Source organism: Phodopus roborovskii, unplaced genomic scaffold (genome assembly GCF_943737965.1).
Source record: "Phodopus roborovskii unplaced genomic scaffold, PHOROB, whole genome shotgun sequence".
Taxonomy (NCBI): domain Eukaryota; kingdom Metazoa; phylum Chordata; class Mammalia; order Rodentia; family Cricetidae; genus Phodopus; species Phodopus roborovskii.
In genome coordinates, this window is record NW_026126407.1 from 45,041,246 (window position 1) to 45,066,670 (window position 25,425).

General features: G+C 37.3%; 1 protein-coding gene across 4 annotated transcripts in view; it reads left to right on the forward strand.

Annotated features, from left to right (window-relative positions):
* Ranbp17 (RAN binding protein 17) overlaps window positions 1-25,425 on the forward strand; it is a 289,784-nt gene that overhangs the window by 190,857 nt on the left and 73,502 nt on the right. For all 4 annotated transcript variants that reach the window (XR_007834268.1, XM_051180973.1, XM_051180974.1 and 1 more), the window contains 4 exons: window positions 197-260; window positions 347-455; window positions 16,121-16,224; window positions 21,606-21,694. Coding sequence is in view for 3 of the 4 variants with exons in the window: in XM_051180973.1 (XP_051036930.1) it covers window positions 197-260; window positions 347-455; window positions 16,121-16,224; window positions 21,606-21,694 (366 nt within the window). In the remaining variant the exon portion in view is untranslated. The remainder of the gene's footprint in view (window positions 1-196; window positions 261-346; window positions 456-16,120; window positions 16,225-21,605; window positions 21,695-25,425) is intronic.

The following is a 25,425-nucleotide window of genomic DNA, read 5'->3' on the forward strand; positions in this document are numbered from 1 at the left end:
CTTTCATTCCATAACTAGAATATGTATAAGATGGAAAAGTAATTGCTCTAGTTAATAATGGATTATCATTCTTAGCAAAATGAAAGACATTTCTATAGAAGCAATCCTGGAAATATTTATTCTTCTTACATACTAAAATGCCATTTTAGTTATGCTTTGATTGTGTATATTTCTCTAGATTCCTTAACATTATTACCTATATCCTTTTAAAAAAACTTGTAAAAATAGATGCTGTGAAATTCATGCTAAAAAACCACACGGTACGTCTCAATTCTTTAATGACTAAAATTTTCTCGATAGTTAGGTAAAACATTGGTAACTTTCCATGCTCTTTTGCTTTCATTAGAGTGAACACTTCCCATTTCTTGGCATCAGTGATACTTACAGTCTCAGTGACTTAAGGTGTCGAACAACCTTCTACACAGCCCTCACTCGCCTTCTGATGGTAGATCTAGGTAAGTAGATGAAGCTTGACTAATAGGAAATCAACTGCTGTCAAAGGAGGAGTGGATTAGTAAGTATAGCATTTCAGTTATTGGAAGTTGCAATTTTTGACACGTTTTTTGTAACTTTCTGAGCTTTGCAGCCAAAAGACAACTCCTTGTCCTATTTGCCCTACCTGATTCTAACCTCAGAATTTCCTTTCTTTGTGTCCTTTGACCCATTAATTTTATGCTTGCTAATCTAGAAGCTGGGCCTGGTAGTTCAGGTGATACAGATGGCCTGCCTGGACCACAAAGTGGGTTCAGAGTCAGCAGTTTGGCAGACCCCTGTCTCATCTCAAAACTTTCTTAAAAGTCAAGGTCATAGCTCAGCAGTAGAACACTTGTCTAACATGAACAAGGCCCGAGTTTCAATACACAGTACTAGGAAGCCTAGGAACAGCCTTAGGAACGCCTGTAAATGTTTGCCCTTGTTTTCATATATTTCTTGCATTTTGTTTTATTTTTCATATTTTAAATTTTATTTATTGTGTGTATGTGTGTGTGTGCACCACAACACACAGTTGGGCTTATAGGACAACTATCAGGAGTGGATGTATTCTTCTACAATGTGGGTTCCAGTGATCTAACTTGGGTAATCAGGCTTGGCTGATCATGTTGTCCACTGAGCCACCTTGCCAGCCAAAGAAGCTTGCTCTTTCCTATTGTTGTTCTGAGACGGTCTGATGTAGTGGTGCAGGAGGGCCACAAGCTGAGGTCAACAATGACCTTAAAATTCTGAACCTCGAGCGGCCACTTCTGGAGTGGCTGGGGTGACATTACAGGCCTGTGTACCTCCACTCCGTTTTTGGCATTGCTGTGGACCAAACCCTCGATGTCTGGCATGCCAGTCTAGCACTCTCCCCTGATCTATAGCCACAGCACTCTTTTTTTGTTTTGTTTTGATTTTTTTTTTTTTTTTTTGAGGGGGTAGGTTTTTGGTGGTGGTGGTTTTTTGTTTGGTTGGTTGGTTTATTCTTTCAAACAGGGTTTCTCTGTGGCTTTGGAGCCTGTCCTGGAATTCGCTCTGAAGACCAGGCTGGCCTCAAACTCACAGAGATCTGCCAACCTCTGCCTCCCAAGTGCTGGTAAAGATTAAAGGCATGAGCCACCAATGCCCAGCTCATCCACAGCACTCTTATATTGTCTAAGTCTGCAGGGGCAGAAACTGTTCTTTGGCTTTTTTTTTTTCCCCGTTTGTTTGTTTGTTTGTTTGTTTGTTTTATATGGTGCAAGGAATCAAATCCGGGGCTTTGTGTGTGCTGAGGAAATGCTTACCGGTACTACATTTCTACCCCTGCCTTGTTGATGTTATTTGTGTGTAGTAACAGTTAAGCTCAAGAAAAAAATATGGAAGTTATGTGAATGTCCAATAACAATTAAAATTATAGTGTATCTACTTACTCATAAAATGGCCTATGGTATCAAAAAAATGATGGTTGAAGACAATACAGTACATGAAGCTGTTCTTAAGTGAAAAGATAAGGTATTGCTGAGATAATAAGACAGTGGTATATAGTGGAGAAAATACATCAAAAATGTGGGGGTTTTGTATGCTAAATAATTACTATAACCTTTGTGGAAAACTATATGGAAATGCCTTAAATAATTAAATGTAAAACCACAGCAGGCTTTGGAAGTCCTCCTAGTGGGGATATACACCCAGAGGGAGTAAAGTCCGCATGCAGAAGAGACACCTGCACTAACATGTTCATTACAGCAGCAGTCACAGTAGCCAAGAGATAGAAACAACCTAAATACGCACTGGCACATAAATGAACAAAGAAAATATGACACACACAATAGACTATTCTTTAGGCATATAAATAAGAAAATGACTCAATTTACAACTGTATGGATGACCCTGAAGATAACTGTGTTAAGTGAAATAAGCCAGGCACAGACAAACTACTATGTGATCTCACTCATATGTCAACTCTAAAACCGGTGATCTTGTAAAATTGGAGAATGGTAGTTACCAAGGACTATTGAAGTTGGAGGCAGTGTGAAATGATGTCCTGGCTTTGACGTGCCCTTTCAACTAGTGATGGAAATAAACAAAATTCAACAGATGTGACATATAATTGTGGCTATGGGTGATACTGGGGAACAAGCCTAAGGTCTCATGCTTGCTAGAGCTATATTCCCATCTTATTATTGTAAAGTACTTTTTTAAAGGATATGTGAAGTACTCTCACCACAAAAATGACAACTATTTCTATTTTTAAGAATTTTATTTCTAACTGAGGACTAAAAACAGGGAGATGCATATATTGTCAGGGTAACATGCAATGTTTTGATATTTATAAGCCATGTACAGTGTTTATGCATGTTAAACAAACCTTGTTTTCTTAGTTCTGGTTTTTTTTTTTTTTTTTCTTTCTTTCTTTCTTTATTTTGGTTTTGGTAGTACTGAGGGCCAAATCCAAAGGATCTGTGCACGGTGGGCAGGCACTTTACAAATAAGCTACACTCCCAGCTCAGCATTAAATACCTGTCTCTTTGTACATTTATAATATCCTCATGTCACTTCTTTAAATGTACAGTACACCATTATTGCCTCTAGTAATCCTATTATGCACTAGCACATCAGGGCTTCTTAACTCCTAACTATAACTAAATGGCAATTGATAGGCCTCTCCCCATCCCTTCTTCCTCCTCCACAGGCCCTCAGCCTCTGGTAACCACTATAATTACTACTTTTATAAAGTTATCTCAAGTACAAGGAAGTAATCTTTGTGTCCTTATTTATTTCACTTAACATAAGGTTCTATCTGTGTTGTCTCAAATGACAAATTGCATTCTTTTTATGGCCAAACATAATGTGTATAAGTGCCATATTTTCCCCTATTATTTACTGGTGACATTTGGGTTGGTTCTGTTTCTTGGCTGTTTTGAACAGTGCTATGATGAACACGGCAGTGTAGGTGTCTCTTCCTTTCCTTTGGATATGTCCCCAATAGTGGAATTGGTGGATTGTGTTAGTTATTTTTCTAAGTTTTTAAGTGATCTCCATATTGATTAGTTTTCATAATGGCTGTACTTACTTTCTTACTAGTAGTGGGAAAGGGTTCCCATTCGCCCACATTGTCTTCAGCATTCATTGTCTTTCATCTTGTTTGATAGCCATTCTTAAGATAATGTAATTATGTATTGTTTCATTTGTTAGTTTGATGTCATTCCATTTGGCTCCCTTTGGTTGCTGGGCTTTTAGGGTTAGAGTCTTGTTTTTGTTGTTGTTGTTTTTTAAATCCTTGCCTACTTTACTTTTTAATTGAAAAGCTGTATTTAGTAAGACATATCTACAAATAGCTAAAATCTTGAAATGGGCACTTTTCTGCGTGGCTATGTTAATTTTGATTCCTATATTTTCTCATATTGAAACACTCCAGCTGTAGACACAAGAGATGTTGGCCAGTGACACTGTTATCCTTAGAGAATATCATACTGATAATATTTTGGAAAAATTTTGGTATATCAACACAAACAGAATTTTTAAGACATGGTAAAAGAAAAGTTTTATTTTGCATATAAAATACTTTGAAACTTGAAATACTTCAAATGGAAAAGCAGCTAACCCTCTCCGTGTTCATAGCCATATCACTTTCATACATTTCAACAGTCTAAGTCACTAGAAAGACAAATAGCTAAAAGTTGAGAAAATGCAGCTAGAATGATTAAGGAGCTGAGTGGAATTGATTTCTAAGAAAAGATTAAAAGAACCATGTATGTATAACTTGGCTAAGTGACAACCAGAGCTGGAGGCAAAGAAAACTGTCTATAAATATTTGAAGAGTATAAACCATGCATGCAAAACCCAATTTAGTGTGAGTTCCAAATAACAGCTTTCTATACTGAGCACTGGCCTGTTTACCTCTTAGTGCTGCTGTGAAGAGAAGAGAAGTAGCCCTAAACCTTTTCGCTGTTCTGGGCAATCATTTAGCAAGCACACTGCTGAAATAAGGACAAGACACATGTCAGGTGGAATGGGTCCTGCCTGTCTTGAGGAACTTGCATTCTTATTTTCCATATGTTCAAGCATTAAAATGCTTAAAACGGGGTCTACATTTCATTCTTTTAATGACCTTGCTACATAGTGAAGGAAATGATGAGATCACTGTTAAAGACTAATATATGTAGATTTCCTGGAAATTGGCTTTGTCACCTATACCTTCAGAATCTGATAATGAAAATGGGTCAAGATTTCTTTTTTCAAAGAGTTATCACACACAATTTGGTGCCTTCATCTGTTTGGTTGTAAACCACAGAAGAGCATATCTGAGCCTGAATACACTTTCATACTTGTTAGTATATTGATAATTGATATCCATGTTGATGCCGGAGGACTTTGCATTGCATGCTTGTTTTGTTTCGTTTTGTTTTTTGAGACAGGGTTTCTCTGTGTAACATTCCTAGATGTCCTAGAACTCCTTTGTAGACCAGGCTGGCCTCAAACTTAGAAAGATTCTCCTGCCTCTGTCTCCTGAGTGTTGGGATTAAAGGTGTGTGCCACCATGCCCAGCTTGCATTGTACACTTTTGAAGGCAGATTTACTTAATAATGCTTAATGTAAATTGTGAGAATAAGAAACTTAAGTAAACATTTATAATTTGAATAAGAGAATTTCATTTTTTCCAAATTAGATTCCTTTTAAATATCTAGCCCCTAACAGTATAAATTGTGAATTTATATTTTTCAATTCAAAGTTTAGGGGAAAATATAATTATTATATTCTAATGCTTTTTGTATACCTTTAGTGAAACAAAAAGAGGCTATAATAGAAGTGTACCTGGAACATAGTAGGTACTCAATATAAATCAGTTGTATCTGAGTTATTTTAAATTTAAAACTATTACAACTGTCTCAATGGAACTTTACACTGCTTGGGGGAGGGGGAATGTCCCTTCCCTACTTAGCAGTGCTTTTGTAAAATCACTGAACGTGTAGCATCAAGTAATGATTTGTGGTGTAATTAGGGTTTCTTTGCCTTGTTAAGAACCAGAGTCATCCTTTCCAGAGTAGGTTTGATTATTTGTGGCCATATCTCACAGCCTAGATAAAGGGTGTCTTTGCTGTCAAAATTTCGTATGTCTGACTTGATAGTTTTCTATTTGTGTTCACTGCCATGGAAACAGGGAAGAAAAAGTACTATAGTCAAGAGTAGCATTGATCATGTGTTAAATGAAAGAATCAGATAATCAGCATAAGAACCATGCTCAAATTAAAATAATAATAATAATAATAATAAATTTTGTAACACTGATTTGGGGAATTAAGAATCAAGTAGGGAAAAAATGCCTAATCAACCTGCTTGCAGAAGAACTGGACATGATTCTTGGCTTGAAATACAAAACATTCTAATTGAATCCTACAAAATGAATTGAATATTTTTATATAAGCCATGCACATTGGAGTAATTAGAAAGGGGGAGAGAAATTGGGTGTCACATTAATTGGTATTTACTTTGAAATGCATTTTGGGTTATATTCAATAATTTGAGCTTTGTATGAATTTAATTAGATGCTATGTGCCCCAGGTTGTATTTCAGATGAAAATGGGGGAGTTTTGGCAATAAGCAGTTGTACTATGTTATCAGGTTGTTTTAAATAAAGTAGACAAAATGCTTACTTCTGTGAAGGACAGAATTGAAAACATTTCATCTTTTTGATGATAATGTTTTGATGTGGAAAAGATGTTAGCTATGTAATATTTAAGTCTCCAGAAATTACCAGAGGAATGCAGAAAGTGTCCTTGCAAGAGAATGCACATGCAGCAAGAGATAGGTAGCCGGCCTCTGTGCTTGTGTGCTCCCCTTCAGGGAGCCACTTCAGAGCTCCCTGGGTTATTTTACAATTAACTTGTTGATTTAATGAGCTAAAGGGAAGAGTAAATGGAGAACTTCCAACAAGCTGTTCAGTGTAAAATATTTGAATTAAAAAAAAAAAAAAAAACCTTCTGTGTTGTTGGAATAGAGATAAATTTTAGCTTGACAAACATTGAAGGGAAGTGAGAAAAAACTTACAAGTAATCTGTTTGTTTTGTAAAGAGCCAAATATTAGTTGCAAATGTCTTTACCACTAGTAAATCCGGGATTGTTCCATGTTAACAGTCATATCAAGCCATGCATTCAGAAATTCTGACACTGAACCACTCAGAAGTATTTGGGTAGGATTTGAGTGAGCATTATATTCCTTTGGTATTTTTAACTGTAAAAACTAATATTTTTTAAATGATGGCTATAATTGTTAAAACAGCTTTGTCTTTAGGAGTGAGGGTAACACAGAATGTGTTTTCATGGCCTAATAGCAATTGGCACTTGAAGATATTGCTGACCTAAAGTTGAGGAATTTTATGTAACAAGTTAACTACTTGAGTAACCGGGAAAAAATATTCTATAAATAGCAACTAAAGGTAGACCATTAAAATACACAGAAAGGAACTTCCTTCTTTTATCTTACATTTTATTTTTGTGTGCATGGCACATGTATGCACACACATGGTAATGTGCTTGTGGAAGTCAGAGAACAGGTTGGAAGAGCAGTTCTTTCCCTCTGCCATGTGTGCTCAGAGAAGCTTAGACTGTAGGGCTTGGTGGCAGGTTCTTTTAGCTGCCCATCATTCTCACCTGCCTCTTCTTTATTAATAAAAGCAGACATTTATATAGAGATTTATAGATTGCAAACTGCTAATCATGATTTTGATACCCCATTTCTTACCCTTTTCTAATTACTCTGATGTACCTGCCTTACATAAAAATAGTCATTTAGACTATGCTTTATATTTCAATTCAGAATCATATTCAGTAAACTGTTCCATGTATCTTAATCCTGTTTAAGCCTCACAATAGGCTGCATTAAGTATCCACCATTCCATTGTTTATTAGTAAACTGAGGTTCAGAGATATACCGACTTGCTCCGGGGTAACCATCAAACTACATATTTTAACTCAATCCCACCAAGTCATTCCTTCACCCTTCACCCTTCCCTTCTTCTTCAAGTAAAAAATATAACTTTTTCTTCTTTTCTATTTGACCTGTTTGGACCAGGGGATTGATTCTTGGCTTGAGAGCAATGAGAGGAAAATGAAAGATTACTTTCTAGGAGTCTGCAAAGTAAACAGATTCTTATCTGTGGTTTTTCCTGTGTAGATAAATATGACAATTAATCCAGTGAAGGTCAGATGGAGTTTTTAGATGGTGTTCTATGTCTAATAATTGGGGAAAGCATATTTCTTTTCATGGATTAAGGAACAGAAAGGTGGGCTTCTGAGGAAGACTTAGCAGGTGATGGGTTTGATCAGAAATAACTAATGTTCTCATAGATGAAGAATACATCATCATTTCACCTGTGCCCATGACTTGGCAGAGAAAGCTTGGAAAGTAGACATGGGAGAAGGGTGGGAGAGTGGGCAGTGGGGGTAAAAAAGCAGCTGGAAATACTTAGAATCCATAATGAGATAATTAAGACTAATTAGCCGGCCCTGTAGGCAGAAAGCAGCCCATTAAGTCCAGACCCAGTTTTAATAATGTACCTAGTTTTGAGGGTAGAGTCCAGAGCACCCCAGGGAATAGAATGCTCAGGGTGAAACTTTTAGGTTAGGTTTCTTAGAAAAAGAATAGCAACTCAGCACTGGATAATGTATTTTTCTTGTAGAAACTAAAGTAAGTATTGTGGTTTTTCTAGAATTTCAGGGAACCTCAGTTTTCTCATCTATTTAATGGAGATGGTTATAGGATTGTCATGCAATTGAATGCCTACCTGCAAGTACTTAGTATCTACTAAATAAGAAACACTATTGAGAGTCATAAGCAAACCACCATGGACCTCAAAGTGAGGCGATTTCACTACTCTTACTGCATCTAATCTCCCCACTGATGACACTTCCTAGCAATTCTAAAATACCCTGCCTGAAGTCACAAGTCATTTCATAAGTGACCAGAATCCTAAACAGTTTACAAGGAAACTGGGCTGAAGCCATATTCTAGCTTATGTTTGAAGGACCAGCAAAGCATATTTCTTGAGCCTCTGCTAAACAGAACTTTAGAAGTGTCATCTTCTTGCAACATTGAACTTAGCAGGGGCCATAGATGTCGACATGCAAAGACTACAGACTCACTGGGATCTCACACATCAGCTTGTCTTTAGTGGACTGTTTCCTCTACCCACTCTTGTGTTTTCTTGTGTTATTCTTTTCTTAATTTGCCTTAGTTAACAGGCAAGACTTAACAGGCAAGACTTTACTGTGTTAAATTCCTAGTATGTAGTGGGATACTCACTTTGTCTCCTTCTGTGGCACTGACCACACCCATTGGGGGGTGGAGTCAGGGGCGGAAGTGACCTGGGGAACTAAGTCGGAGGAGGAGTGGGGGGACAGGAGGACTTCCAGATGAATTCTTGGAAGCAGGAACCTGCTGGTGTTCACCTGTCTATGTTGTGAGTTATTTCTCCCTGAATAAACATCTGTTCGGCCTAATTGTTTATCCTGATCCTTATTAAACCGCGATACTAGTACTTATATAACAAATTAACACAATTTAATAATTTAAACAATATAAATATTATTTCATAGTTGGATGGAAGGTGTCCAGAGTAGGTCTCAGTGAGTTGAACTATGGTATTGGCAGGACTGTGGTCTAGTCTTTATTCTTGCTTCACAGCTTCTAGGGGCACATCCCTCCCACCCCCAAACATTTGACCCAGGCTCATGCTGTGATCCTTATGGTTCTCTACCTCTTTTAAGGACACTTAGGACCCAATTGTACTCATTTGAGTAGTGCAAAATAATTTTATTTTTTCCTTCATTTTTTTTTGAAGGGGTTTTATACTGTAGAATGGGTTGCTCAAGAAGGACTAAAACTCATGGCCAATCCTCCTGTCTCAATCTCCTAAGAGCTGGGATTAAAAGTGTGTATCACAATGCCTGGCAGATTTTCTTTTTTAAAGACAGTTGATCAGTGGCCTTAATTTGTCTTTATTGTATAACTCAAAATACTCACATGTACCCATGTTAGAATTTTATCTAGCATGCTGACATCACAAATGTCAGTGTTTCATAGTGTTTGTCATGAAGTATATGCTTAGCAGCTGTTGTCTACCATCATTTATAATTACTATAATTACTTGTTACTTGTCTCTCCTTGCCCACTTTACCAAGTTCCCAGTGATATAGCCACTGTCTGCATTCAAATTTGAGGAACTCAAAAGAAGTGCTGTGTGTTTGTATGTATTTCAAGCAGAGGAGGGTAAACTTGGATTTCTGTCATGGCAGTAGTTTTGTTTTCTTTTTAGGCTCTGGTGCCATAAAATTGGCTTTTTAAAAATGTACGATCCAATGGTGTTTATCATATTTAGAGTATTTGCAAGATTGTATAACCACTACCATTATGTAATTCTAGAACATTTTCATCCCCAACCCACCCCTTCTCCTAGCAACCACTTAACTGCTTTCTGCCTGGATTTGTCCTGGAGAGAACATTGAATATAAATGGAAGTATGGCCTCTGTGTCTGTCTTTAACTTAGTATAATAATTTTGAGTCTTATCCATGTTTTAGCATATATTGATACTTTTTCCACTTTTGATGGCTGAATAGTTCTATGTATATGCACACATACATATAGCTCATCTACTCTTCAACTTAAACGGTTGGGATTTGAAATGTTTCTACCTTCTGGCTATTATGAAATAATGCTGCTATGAACAATTAAATGTAGACTGGTTTTGTTTGAGACAAGGTCTCCCTCTGTGACCCATACCTTCCTGGACCTGGAGGTCCTCCTGCCTCTACCTATTGAGTGCTTTGTTTATAAGTGCACACAGTGCCTGTCAACTTACAAGTTCTTGTGTAGTGATATGTCTCCAGCTGTCTTGGAGTCAGATGGCAATTCTGCAGCTCATAAATAACTCCCAAACCCTTCCACAGTGCCATCTCACCATATTGCACTGGCTGTACCACTTTACACCCCTGGGGTTCAGTTCTTAGGTCTGGGAGCAGGAATCAACTATTGTAAACTCACCACTCCTCAGATTTGTTTTGGTGTGAGGTTGATTGCTTTTGGTGAGGTTTTGTTTGGATTTTTGAAGCAGGGTGTCATGGAACCCAGTCTAGCCACAAACTCAACTATGTAGCTGAGAATGTCCTCAAACTCTTGATCACCCTCTTCCCACCTCCCAAGTGTCCAGGGTTTGAAACTGCACAGCAATAAAATGTACTAAAAACAAATATTTGGCAGCCAACATATTAAGAAAGCCCCTATTCTAAATGTTTTCTCTGAAGAAGAAAAAAAATTGGAACATATAAGATAATAACTTTTCTGTTCAAGTATATCCCCAGAAAACTGGGAAAGGTGATTTGTTGGGGATGTCCTAAAGGCTAAAAAATGTATCTTTTCTTTTTATGGGTGATGAAGAACTTAAAATGTGTATTACTACAATAACTTACCTTTCAGAGTTGGAAATATTTTGTTAATGAACATTTTACCTATAAATCATATTAGTTTCATGATCTTTGACTTACTAGAAAGCAGTGTCACCCTTATTAATTCACAAGATTCTGACATCTACATTTTGCATAGTAAATATATGACTACATCCTTGAATTTGAAACTATAAGACATCTCATGTTTTCTTCTTTTGCATCAGAAACAGATAATGCCTGTAAATAGTACAAGGCAGGGAGAAATCCTTAATGGATGCCGGTGAAAGAAGCCAGTTTTCCAGCTTAGGTGGCAAGACATAACCCTGAGTCACACAGGAACGGCACTAAGTACAGTGGAGACCCTGCTGGGGGCCTCCCTCTCATCACAGGCCTGCTTTAAAGTCACATTGCCTGTTGTTCTACTTTCCTCACCAGCACCAAGCTGTTTTTTACTCTCTTCTGGCTTTTGCAACTCCAAATTCAAGATTCTATGCTACTGACTTAACTCCATAATTTTGATGTCTTCCACTCCATCAGAGAGATATTGGGGGAAAATATGAACTTTAGAGCAAAACAGACCTGATCAGGATCTCAGATCATCACTGGCATTTATCAGCTGGAAGATATTTGGCAAGCTACTTAATTCTTCAGGGCTTCTCTGTTCCCATGCAAAAATTGAGATTGTAGGATTTCATGGGATTGTGAGTTCCAACAATTAGTTAAATAAGTAAGAGCCATGAAAGTGTTCTTTGAATAAATTCAGTACTGAATTCATCCAGACTCTATTCTAAATACTGGAGAGACAGCATGATCCAAGTAGATCGTGTTTCTCCCCAAAAAAAGGTTATATGACAAAGTATATAAAAGGTCATAGCCAGTCATAGTAACTGCAATAAAAATAGGAAAGGTTGGGAAATAATGGTGGAGGGAGTCACTTGAGATACAATGGGCAGAAAGGGCCTGTGAACACGTTACATATAGTAGCACTGCTGCACACCTTCCTACTTATTGTATTTTTGTTTTGTTTTGTTTTTCACATGATGAAATCTTTAGGGATTTGTTTATTGTTTTTGCAAGACAGGGTTTCTCTGTGTAGCCCTGGCTGTCCTGGAATTCACTCTGTAGGCCAGGCTGGCCTCAAACTCAGAGATCCACCTGCCTCTGCCTCCCAAGTGCTGGGATTAAACGCATGAGCCACTACCACCATGCAACTGAAATCTTTGTTTTTAATTTTTTACTAAATTTAATTAATATGTAATTGTGTCGCTTCCATTTTCTTTTCCTCCCTCTTCAGCCCCTCTTATGTCTCCTCTCCCAGTTCCTCCCATGTCACTTCCCACTCCCTCTCAAACTGATGGCCTCTTTTTTTTAACCATTATTGTTAGACAAACACATATAAATATGTACATAGAACCTGCTGAGTCCATTTCATATGGCTTATGTGTATATAATGATATGATTTTAGGGATGACCACTTAAGGGACTCATCCCTGTAGGAGCTAATTCTCCCTTTCTCATAGGCATTAGTTGCCTACAATTGTTTGTCTAGGGCGTGGAACCAGGTCAAATTGAGCCCTTTCCTGTTATCATATCTGTTAATATTGTCATTATTCAGGTCTTGTTTCAGAATCAATTTTATTAATGTATCATGAGTACACCTTCCCTATTATTTCTGAGACTCAATCTCCCTGGTCCTCTGGTTCTTACATTTCTGTGCCCCTTCTTCCTCCATGTGTCCTGACCTTCGGTGCAGCTGTTGTGTTATAGATATTTACCTGAGCTCCCCGTGTTTTTTTTGATCTCCATTTACTGTAAAGAGATGCTTCTTTGAGAGGTGAGGATAAGGATAAGTTTTATAATGCAATTAGGAATTTTGATGGTCTGATAAAGTAACAATAGTAGGTTCTCTTCTAAGATCCATGACCTTACTGTCCCAGGCATTTGGTTGGTTTCTAAGACCAGGCATAGTTTCTTGCCTATTGAGTGGGCTTTCAAGAAGTTTGATTTGTGAAATAGATGAGATCTAGAAGTTCAAATACAGAAGCTCTGAATTAGTGTTTGTTATGAATAAACATCTCTTTTCTTTGGAAAAAGTCTAAACTTTTTTGCAGAAGCTTCATTCCCAAAGGAAGGGTATTTATTGGGCTGGCAGTCATGTGGTCACACTTTATTTAATTATCATAATCATCTCTCTAAGTCCATGTTGCACTCAGGACAACGAAAATGCTAATGGCTGTTGTTTATGAAGTGCCAGCAAGGGGAGGTACAGATGCTTTGTCATTTAATCCTCACAGCTAACTTTATAAAGTAACTATTGTGTCTCTTAATTACAAATGAGGACACTAAGGCTTACATGCCAGACAGCTAACAGTAGCAGAGCCAGGACTGAAGCTTAAATAAACATCTTAGTTTAGGAGCATCCACTCTTTCCAGCACCCTTCTGCCTGCAGGGATAATTACCATTGTTCTTAGTGATGATTATTTTTAGGAAACACTTTACCATAGAGTAAGATTAAGTTTTTAAATTCAATGTACATGTGTTGTGTGTACCTACGATTTGTTAATGTTCACTTCTACTATTTATTAGATTGGGGTTTTGTTTTGTTTTTTTTCCTAGAGTGTCTTTTTTGTGTTTGTTTTGTAGTAGTAATGGTCGAACCCAGGTCTTTCACACATGTTGCTATTCTACCACTGAGCTACCTTCTCAGGCCTTTTTTTTAAAATCAGGAGTTTAAAAAAAAAATTGATGTAATGGGTTTTCAAGTAGCTGAGCTAGCATTGAACTCCTAATTTCCCTGCCTCCACTTCCAGATGTTGATATTACAGGCTTGGACCTTTAATCTGACCAGGACTGTGGAAATTTGTTGAACAACTGTATTTCTTTCAAACACAGTACCCTTCTAGTAACAGAAGGCACTGTTTTTACAGCTAATGCTGTAACATTATTTACCACCATTGAGATATATATATATATATAGATAGATAGATAGATAGATAGATAGATATAGATATATATATATCACCTATTTTTCATTTATTTTAGCATCTAACCTTTCCAGAAATATTAAAGATAGACAGTTTCATCCTTATTTTGTAGATGAGGAAGCTGAGATTCAGTGACTAGTGAAATACCCCCAGGGTTAAACTACTTGTGGTAAAAGTCAGATTCCTGAGTTTATGTACTGCAGAGCCTTACATAATCATGTCACAGGAACACACCATGGCAGCACACAGAAGCTAAGCCCAAGATAGCAGCCAGTGTAGGTTAGTAGTTAATAATTTACATACACACATTATAAATTTCCTCTTCTTCAGTGCACAGAGGCTTTGATCAAATGGTGATGGTACCATGTAAGTGGCTACAATATTGATGGTATAATTAAATATGTGCTTTAAAATGGGGGGGGGCATGCAACAAAAATAGAAAGGAAAGACATCAAGCACTTATGTAAGGTCTGGGAAAGGTGTGCCATCTTTAGATGACATCATTGGGCGTAAGCCTTGAAAACAACGTCTCTGACAAACAGTGTTGGATATAAAGAATGATATGGTCACATAGCTACTTGACAGAGCAGAGATTATAAATTGGTCTGCCTTGTTCTTTACCCAAGATCTTGACCCATGACTAGAACACCAGGAACAATTCATTGACTTTTGGCATCTTTTTTATGTTCTCTATTCTTTTGGACTCTAAAGGCAAATTATATGCATTTTAAGGGGAGAGGGAAATCATAAAAGATCAGGGTAAATCAGATCAGCTACTACTGAAGAGTCAAAAGAGACCCACCATTGATTATGTGTGTGTGTGTGTGTGTGTGTGTGTGTGTGTGTGTGTGTGCGCGCGCGCGCGCGTGCGCGCACGCGGCCTTAGACTTCATCAGCTAGTGTTGCCTATCCCCAGAGATTCTGAGGCAGTGGAGTAGATTTGGGTTGGAACCTGCAAGTTGGTATCTCATAAGCCCCAAGTAATGGTCCTACTTCTAGGACAAGTACCAACCATTGAAGACCACTGGTCTCTTCTCTGAGGTCACTTCCTACCACAATCTGTATTTTAAAACCACTAATAGCACAAAAATCAGAAGGTCTGAACCATACAGTTCTCTTCTAAGTGGCACCTTCAGCAAGACATGTAAGCATTTTCTATTGCTTTATTAGTACATGGTTCCCTGTGGCGTAGGATGGATGAGAGTCCAATCTAATTTCGGAGAAGCCGATTTTGAAAAGAGTAGTATGCAAATTATTATTGTATGAAGATTCTGTCTTGACAGAATCATTGAGGAAAATATAGTCTACCTTTATATGAAAAATTAATAGAAAATGCCTCTTTTTACTCTTGTCTGTAATAAAGAACAGTTGAAATCTAAATGAACCATGAGGGGACCTCATCCTTTGTCATTTATTAATGTTAGTTTTTAAAGATTTGTTTGTATTTGTAGCCGAGCATTGGTGGTGCACGCCTTTAATCCAAACACTTGGAAGGCAGAGGCAGGTGAATCTCTGTGAGTTCAAGGCCAGCATGGTCTACAGAGCTAGTTCCAGGACAGGCTCCAAAGCAATACAGAGAAACCCTGTCTCCAAAAAAAAAAAAAGGAAAAAGAGATTTGTTTGTATATATGAGTGTATTTGTATGCCACCTGAAGAGGGTGTTGGATCCCATGGAGCTAGAGTTACAGGCAGTTCAAACTGCCTGATGTCAGTGTTGGGAGCAGAACTCAGATCTCTGTAAGAACAGCAAGTGTTCTTAACCACTGAGCTAGTTATTTCTCCAAGCCCCCATAAGTTAATGTTTTAAAGAATATAAATAAAAGAGAATAATAACTGGGACCTATCTCAGCACCTAAGTCTGTGAGCCTTTTGAAGCCTTGGCACCAAAGGAAGGAAGGAAGGAAGAGGGAGACTGTTGTCTGTGAAGCTTTGAAAGTAGGGAAATGCTGGGGCCCCCAAGATATAAAGATGGGTGGAAATGCTTGGGGCATGAGTCAGTTAGAGCTAGGGGGAAAATAGTAGCTGTTGGGTAATGTTGCTGTTTCATTTGGTGTAAAGTACAGAGCATAAACCAGAGTATTTAATGAGCCAAAGCACCAATTGTGGCATGGACAGGAATGCAGGCTCAGGTCTTTAAGGTCTTCACAGGGACCCTAAAGCTGTGTGAAACACTCAGTGTTAAGGCTGTACATTAGCATACATTTTTAACCTTAGCAACCCCTTTGCTTCTTCTGTAGGTGAAGATGAAGATGAATTTGAGAATTTTATGCTGCCTCTCACAGTGTCTTTTGAAACAGTTTTGCAGATATTCAACAACAACTTTAAACAAGAAGAAGCAAAGGTGAGTTTGTTTCCATACATGAGGGAAGACAAGTATTCTTTCTCAGTGCCTAACACCAGAGAAGGTACTTGTTTATCTCTATATATCCCACCCTTCTAAGTAATATACATATGAAATGTGCTTTAATGTAAGCACTTCTGGATGCAGGTGAACTGTGAAGTCAGCGGCTTAGGACAATCAGTTCATGGTTATATGGTACAGATTTGTCTTCAGTGATGCTCACTGTCTGTAATAGCACAGTTCTTGTGGGCAAGCCACTTTAACATCACTATCTCCCATCCACCCTGCTCTGTGTGTTTCAGCATATCCATATGGAGGCATGCACATGCTAAAACCCTACATCTCTGAAGATTTTTTTGAACAAGAATTTATATAAATCAAGACTTTATTAAATGGCTAGGCATATGTGTATAAATAGGAGCCGGTCTTGAAGTGTTGCATTCTTAAACTGAACAAAGTGATTAGGATAACTGATAGCTAAATAAGGCTTTATGTGCCTGTGGGAGCCATATTAGGATTGATTTGACAAGTCAGTTCAGCTGTGGCAACAGTCATAATATCTAAGACAACATTATGTTTTATTAGTAAAATCCTTAAGTGTAGCAAGCTGTTTGTGACAAAACAACCCCGTATTTTAACGTGGGGGATGGGAAGCAGGAGCTTTGCCAAACAAAAATAGTGTCTCCTGAAATTATGCTGTATCAGAGCTATATTAAATAGATTGACACTGATTGTTATTTTTAAGAATAATAAATACATTCCAGAGAAGTAGGTACCCTTGTTGGTGATGCTCTAGACACATGTTATTGTTACTTGAAATAGGTTGAAATAGTAACCATCTTTTCCTGGCTTCTCTTCTCTCGTTCCTTTCCTTCCTCTCTTTTTCTCTCTCTCATATGCCATGAAACCAATTAGAAAAGGAATGGCCTTTACTGACATTTATATAATGTTTCTGTGAAAATTTAAAAAGTAAATACCTAATTCTTCTTTGTTTGTATGGTCTTCCTGAATTTTGTCAGTTCCTAGCTGAACAAACTGTATTTTTTCAATGTCTTCCAAATGTTTTTGGCCAACCGAATCTTTGCTGCTTTTAAGTAGCCCTTGCTGCCCCTTATCAAAAAGATTTGGTGAGGTTGAAAACTGCCATCTTTATGAAAATTGCATTTGTCTCATTTGAAGATAGCATTATATTCCAAGCCTGTTTGGATGTAATTCCATCTAGTTTGATAGAAAACATCTTCCTAGAGTCATTTTTAATGGAGTTCCAGTGATATATCCCTAAACTAGCAAGTTCTTAACGACCCTGGAAAGTGACTGCTTGATTACACTTTAACGGTATTTGCAAATAAAATCACAAGTAATTAAGGGGAAATCTCCAGGCTTTTGAGCAAGTTTGATGCATGATAACTGCCTGATTCAGCTTCATCTAGAGTAATGCTGTGTAGGCAACAGCTACTGAGATCAATAGCAACGTAATGATAGTGGCAGAATTAAGTGAGTAACCTGAGAACTGTGCCTCAGAATGCATGCAGCTGCCACGAACCAAGGCCACACAGTGCACTCCGTGCTTCCGTCCTAAATGTTCATCAAAAGACGCCCTGCAGGAAAATGGAGTTAGATGCTCTTTATTGCTGATCGTGTCTCTTGCCACATTTATCAGGGAAATTGGATTAGCAGTTGGCAGCTGCAGGTAGACAAGATTCTGCAGTGATTAAATATGCAGCTTGGCTGCATTTGTTGTGACAGACCTTTAGTAAATTCTACTGTAAGCACCATCTGTCTAATTTGTATGAAGAAAACTTGGTGCTTTAAGCTACCAATAAGAAACGAAATCTGTTGCTTTATCATAAACAAAACTTTTGCACTAAATGCTCTTAAATGTAATTTATTAGGTTAAGGCTATTTTTCTATCATGGTGGATAAATAATACATGCAAAGGTGCTTTCAGGTACTTCATTGTGCAAGTACTAGAGATGAATACAGTTCTGTTTTGTTTTCCAATAAAGTATTTAGTATTCCAACCCACAAGAGGTGATACTGTTAAAATATCTTTATGAAAATGCTGCAGGACTGCCAAATTCATTTAATTTGTAACCCTTACCAGGATCATCTAAATCCCTATTTATACATATTTTTCAAATGCAGATTTTAGGACCTGTGTTGCCAAACTGAAATACAGTGAGAAAAAAAAAAAGTGCTGAAAAGCCCTTATTTATAACTTTGTTTTCTTTACTCAGTCCTGATAAAGCTGAAGCAAATGTTGAAATTTTGTCTTTAGGGATTTTTGTTTGTTTTCTCTCTTAAAAGTCAAAGGGAAAGAAAGAAACAACAGCAAAAAAAAAAAAAAAAAAAAATATCCTGGTTATGTACTATCATTTCAAAATGTTTCTTGCCTCCCACCCCCCCATCATTTTATCCATAGTAAAATATAGCATGCTGTTACCCTAGCCTATGCATATTTTTCAATTCAGGCATGACGTCACGGGTTTTAAGGAAAATGAATGAAAACTTCTCAGAGGAAGAGGAGCAGTTAAATAGGAACCTGCTATCTTTAGTCTCTTCGTAAAAACTCCCCAATGTTAAATTATTTAAAATCCTTGATTTTCAGCATGCGCACATTAAAAGTTTTCGCACTAAGTGCCAAATGTTGCAAACAGCACTTTAACAGAATGATTTTGCTTTGATCCCTGTAGCAGTTCCTGAATAATTTATCACAGGTTATTGCCTTAATTCTGGAGAGGGATAGAGCAATAAAGGCAGATGAAAACACTCCAGTTGAAACACCTTGGGGCCTGCTCATTCCTCTGACACGGCTCTTTTGTTGGAACTATTTAGAGGTTATTAAGATGTGTCTCCAGAATTAAGAGTATGCTGTAAGGATGAAGACAGCCATCTTAATTCTAAAGACAAAGCACAATGACCCTTCACCTTCTTTTTCTTTGTTGTTATTATATAGTAGAATTATGAGGATAATATTATAGCTGCCCCAGTAGTGCCACTACAGTAAAGGGTCTGTCAGACTTCCCATTAGAAACCCTGTTTGGGGGTCAGGGTGGAAGGAGCGGCGTTTCCGCTGTTTCCCAGCCCATCCGTCTCACACTTGGCACACAGACAACTGTTCACCATGCTGTGGACTGGAGCTCTCAGCACTTTCTTGTTGAACTCTCCAGAAAGGAATGCATAGGATTAGATCACTAGATGTACCCCACTCCTTAAATGCGCCTCAAGAAAATTATTGGAACTCATCACCTTTTAGATCTGTTCCCCATCCCAATTCCCACCCCAAGATTCTGGGGGTCATTTGCTAGGTATGAGCTCCTGATTAGTGCTGTCTGTCTCGTGCCAGAGCTGAGTATTAAGAAAATTCTGCTGTAACATTATTTATATATCTGTGTAGATTCTGCACTACCCTGAGATGACTGCTGTTTTTTTTTTAATATAATGAATCTGTTTCTTACATTATTGCTAGAGTGAGTCTAAAACTTACGTTTATTTTGTTATATATTGTCTCTGCTCTCAAGTAACATTTTCCAAAAGTAAAACATTAGTATAATTTTATGGCTTCATTTTACTGTGTCAAAAAATGCTTAATTAAAGCATTTGTATCAACTTGGTACCTTCAAGGACAAAAATTCTGACCAAATAAAAATTAACCTTTTGTATAATGACATTTTATGAAAAGCCCTTTTTACAAGGCATAAAGTAAAATTCATGGGTTTTGTTCACCAATTTAGTATTGAATAATGGATATCTTATATGTATATGGAAGCTTAAAATTACCTGAAGAGTAGCCTGTGTAAGTGTACGTAATAAAAATAGAATTTTTAAAAAGTACTGTAATAGATGGCAAAGCCAAATAGAATCCATAGTCTAGCATATATGGTAACCAAAGTACAACTGTTGAGAGAATACTTCATAGATGACAGATTTTATTCTGGAGGTTGCAAGAAAGGACCAGTTCTAACTGGTGAGGGAAAAAAATGCATAGTAAGTAATTTAAAAAATAATGAGATAATGGTGAGGAGGCTTGGTGACGCTAGAAAAGCACAAGCCGGTGACATCATGCAGAAAGCTAGATGGTCATTTTAAGCAGCAAAAATGAAATTAGGACTTCCCAGATTCAGAACTGTGGGTTTCCATCATTTCTATAAACTGTAAGAAATAGAAATTGAGTAGTCCCATTGACAACATGCAGGTACATTGAGTTGCCTGTTAAGTCAGAGGAGCAGGATGCCTGACTGTTCTCTATGATTTGTTCCTTTGAAATGTCTTCCATAATTAAGATGGTCAAAACTCATTGCCTAGTTGCTAACTTAGGCATCTTACTAGACAGGTTTCCATTCATTACTAAAATCAATCTGTAAAGATTCAGAGACCATTTTCTGGCTTAACATTTCTACTGAAACAGTATATTCAGAAATCACAGTTGCATATCTCTACTACCATACGTCCTTGCTGGGCAATTATGTTTATTTGTGCTCTTTGTTCTGACATTCTAGCATCTGTTCACGGGTTTTCTTTTCTCTTCCCAATCATCATTCTAAGGACAGCTTAATTAAGAGTCCAGAGTATGAGTCAGATCTTTTTTATTCATGTCAATAAGGTTTGATTTGGCTTCCCCCTTCTCCCTTCTAAAACCATTTGTGAACCACACTTACTATTTGACAGGCTATTGTTAGGCATTTTTGCACACAAATGTATTTCTCATAGTAGGTCTGTAGAATGGCCATAATTATAATTAGCCCCTTTGATAGATGAGCAAACTAAGGCTGATAAATTGCCTTGACTTTAAGAATTAAACAAAGCAAGAGTTCAATTTCAAAGTCTCGTGACATTAAATATAGAACTTTTTTCCTTACATTATTCACTAACTTGAACAGTATGACTGCCTTTCTAAGCAAATTATAATGCAGTAGTTTTATCTTGTCCTGAGTTATTACAACTTTTCTTTGGAAATTTTTAAAAGCCAATGCATTTCTAGAGCACACTGAATTGTAGTGAGGTTGAGTTTAGTCAAGCCATTTGTTTGAGATTTGCTATTAAGTAATGTCTAGATTATATATCTCTTGTGAAATTATGAATCCTGATCCTTTTTTTTTTTCAAATTTGGCAGTATTCAGATAAAATGTAGATTGAGTTACAATGTTTCTGTGCTCCTGGAATTAAGACTTAGCTCGGTTTATAAGAAGCAGAGTGGAGTTGGTCAGCAGATTGATGGTCTGTTTATTAAAGAGTCTATGGTTTTCTATAGAAAGGGATCTGAGCGAGACATTTTAGCTAATGAATCAGAATCAGATATGTGGTCATTATTGCCTGATTATTACTCCATCTGCTCTGCGCTAACGTGAAAATCAATTACTGTGTCTCTTTCCTACTGACAGCGTATGTTGATCGGGCTGGCAAGAGATCTTCGAGGGATTGCCTTTGCACTGAACACAAAGACCAGCTACACCATGCTGTTTGACTGGATGTATCCTTATTACACTGTGACAATACCAGCTCTGTGCACAGAGGGATGCCAGGCCCCTCTCTTTCGTTTAATAGTGTGGCACAGTAGGGAAGAGGAAACAAAGCTAAATGAACTAATGTGTAATCAGCTAAAAATTACAGCACAGTGGCAGCAGTGCAGATAACTGAGCACAGCATTTGGAGACCCAGCTCCAAGAGGTCACTTTTTTGATAGATACCTATTAAATATTGACAACTTAAAAATAACTTCCCTCAAATTTTTGTTTATGTTGGGGCTGCAGGCATCATGTTGCTAATATCTGTACTTGTGATCAGTGATTTGTACCATGTAGTATTTTCTGGGGAGACTTGAAGTCTCTGTTCCATATCAATTATCAGGGCTGAGAAGATTAGTTTACCTATTTGAGATTTTTGGTCATCTGATGAGAATGTTAATGGTTATGAGATGGGGGGGGGGTGAGAATAAGTGGCCAGATTTGTCATTTGCTATAAAATTTGAAAACTGTAGTATAGATGCAGATGGGCAGGGGGAATCCCTATACAGAAATGCTTCATCATGTAAGAATAAGAAGACAGATGAGGTTTAAAATCCCAGCTTTTCAGTTACTGGGTAAACCTCAGCAAATCATTGTATTTCTCAGAGACTTGATGTCATCATCCAGCAAAAGAGACAATTCGGTATCCTCATTTACTGTGACCACTGAGAAAAGTAAGCACTCTTTCTGATGTCTGACACTTACACAGTGGCCATAAACATTTATTAACATGTTAATAGTACTCTGAGTCGTCTTTGATCCTAACAGGATATGACTGTTTATACAGGTCATTGACATGTGATAGCTTCATGCCCTTTACATTTGAAACCAGCAACACATAAGAAAATTCTATTTTAAAGCTAATTGACTTGTTGTATTTTATGGATTTCTTTAAACAGTGTCTCTTATAGCCCAGGTTGGCCTCAGACTTGACATGGAGCCAAGAATGGACTCAATCTCCTGGGCATCCTGCCTCAGCCACCTACGTATTAGTGTTACAGACCTGTAACATGCCCAACTTAATTTACATTTAAGGGGTATTCTTTCTCTCTTGCTTTTTATTTAAGCCTTTCTTATCCAAACTTTCTTTAAATATTTGTAAAGGAAACTTCTTAAAGGCAGTGTTCAATGACTGTGCCATAGTTGTGGCCCACAATATAACAGATCTGAGCATATTTTAGAGAGAACACTACACATTATGAAAATTTTTAAAAACTAATGTTTAAAATATTAGTAACTTATGGTTTTAGTTGCTATGGAAACCTACTTCTTCATTTATTTTCTTAGAGATCAGACAGATAAGCCTTTTTCATGGCCCTGAAGAATCAGCTACATGCCTTATACATATATGTGTACGGAGGTTATAAATTTAATCATAAGAAAGTCTTAAATTAATGTATGAAAGATAGACCAGACATATATGACCATTTTATTTCTATAAACACCCTCTTCCAAAATCAAAACTTTTCATTTATTTGGAAAATCATAAAAGTCTAATTTTGGTACAAAAAAGTAATTATTCACGTGAAACCAGGCTCTAAAGCCAGCCTGTCCAGCAGTGGACAGGCCTTTTTCCTGTTCACCAGTTTTAAGAAGAGCCAAGGTCAGAAACTCCCTCCTGTGTCAACAAATACAATCTGGTTCCATTTCAGCATTTGTCCAGCAGATGGCAGAAATGGAAAATCTTGGGACTTAAGTGTTTTCTTTTGAACTAGAAACTGGTATCTCCTCCATTTGACCATAGATGTTGAAGTTATTGAGGTCAGGGGCGAAGGGCGAGGTGTCACTTATGCAGCAAGCTGTGCTACATTGCCAGACACAGTGGCTTGCTACTGGCCTTGCTTATAATAATTGAGTTTCAGTAGCAAATCAGCTTCCTTGGGAAAAGGCCAAAGGCTTTTCATAATTGTATTGACAACAAAATGAATATGATAAATGGTGTTCATTCAGTTGAGACAAGATTTATAGTTTTCCTTTGGGCAAGAGATGAAGAGCAAATATTTATAATAATAGTAGAATTTGTTTAAAAGTTACATTATTTGATCATTCAAAAAGCTTTATTAAAATATTTTGAAATACTTTTAACAGTTTCAGGTGATAAAGCACAGTCTTTCCAAAGTGTTCAGGTGATGCAAAAATGAATAAGTATATGATTTTTTAAAAATGCGGATATGAAAGTCATTTATTCTTCCTGAAATATTGATATGTCAAGCCGTCAGTGATGATTCCCACATTATTGCTGGGGAAAGTTTATTTGCCTTTTATCCGCATAGATGTGTGTTCTTTAATTTGTTATGCAATCCTTAGCTTGCAGAAGAAACATTCCTGTAAGAGCACATGTCATCGTAAAGTCAAAATGCATTTTATTTATGATGATTGTTTGATAAAATGCTATTTTAGTGTTTAGCTATTTAATTCAGAAGCATCTCTATGAACACTGACTGCATTAACTGCTACACAAACTGCATTGCTTATCACTCAGTCCTTCCGAAACTAAATGGCCTGAAACTACACAGCAACCATCTTGATAATTTTTCCATGACTAGAAAATTCAGTAAGAAATCATCCATTTATACCTTTGCCCCAAAAGTAAGAATGCAACAATCAAAAAACTCTTACCTTGCAGTGCATTGAAATACATTATTTAAACCTTTCCCAGGTTATACTTAGATTAAAGTGTCAAAAATCCAGAGGGAAACTGAAAAATAAACCATTATTTCCATGCACTCTAATTATCATGATGTGGTCATTGAGCTCACATAGGCAGTCAGTGCTGTTTATTAATGTACATAAGCGCATACACAAAACCAAAGCAAGACAGTGAGGGATGCAGAAGAGCATGAGCTCTGTGATAAGACAGTCTTACTAAACTCCAGGCTTGCTTTCACCACTTCACAACCTTTGGGTCTTAGGTAAGTTATTTTGAGTCTCAGAGTCACAGTTTGACTTCCATGATACAAAACAAATAATTCCCATCTTATAGTTCCCTTATAAGAACTGTTGTGCTGATGTGATTATATAAAGGTCCTACTGAAATGTCTGGTACAAAATAGCTATATCACCTCTTTTCCTAAAATAGTTAACAAAGGACTCACACTTGCTCACTTATTCAGCAAAGTGGGCTTCCATGGCACAGTACACTCGTTTCTAAGAACAGTATAGGTTACTGAGACACAGTTCCTGACTGCAAAGGAACTTCTAGTTCAAACAAGTCCTGTGCATGACTGACTTAACATAGGAAGCTGAGATACCACAACACTTATACAGACAGGAAAAGGAGCTCCGTTTATCTGGGGGATCATGGAAGGTCCTGTGAAGGTGACCTTGTCTCACCAGGTCAAGTAAGACTGGACCCTGGGGAGTTAGAAAGAGGCAGTTGAAGTGATCATCAGTTTAGGGGGTAATTAAAATGTTTCATTAGGACACAGCTTATTTCATGGTTAGAGAAACAAGTTGTCTGAGACCCTTGAGTATCAGACTCCAAAATGTATATCCATATTCTACAGGCATTATGAAACCTGTAGAATAAGTTCTGATGACTTTGGCCAACATAATCAGAAGTATATCTCAAGAAGAAAGCCATTGGCCTTGTGTTAAACAGGGGAAGAAACCTAAACAGGCACCATTGAGCGAGCATTCTTTGGAATATGTGTTTTATGCACAGGAAATACAAGAATACATTGCTGTTTTTCAGAAG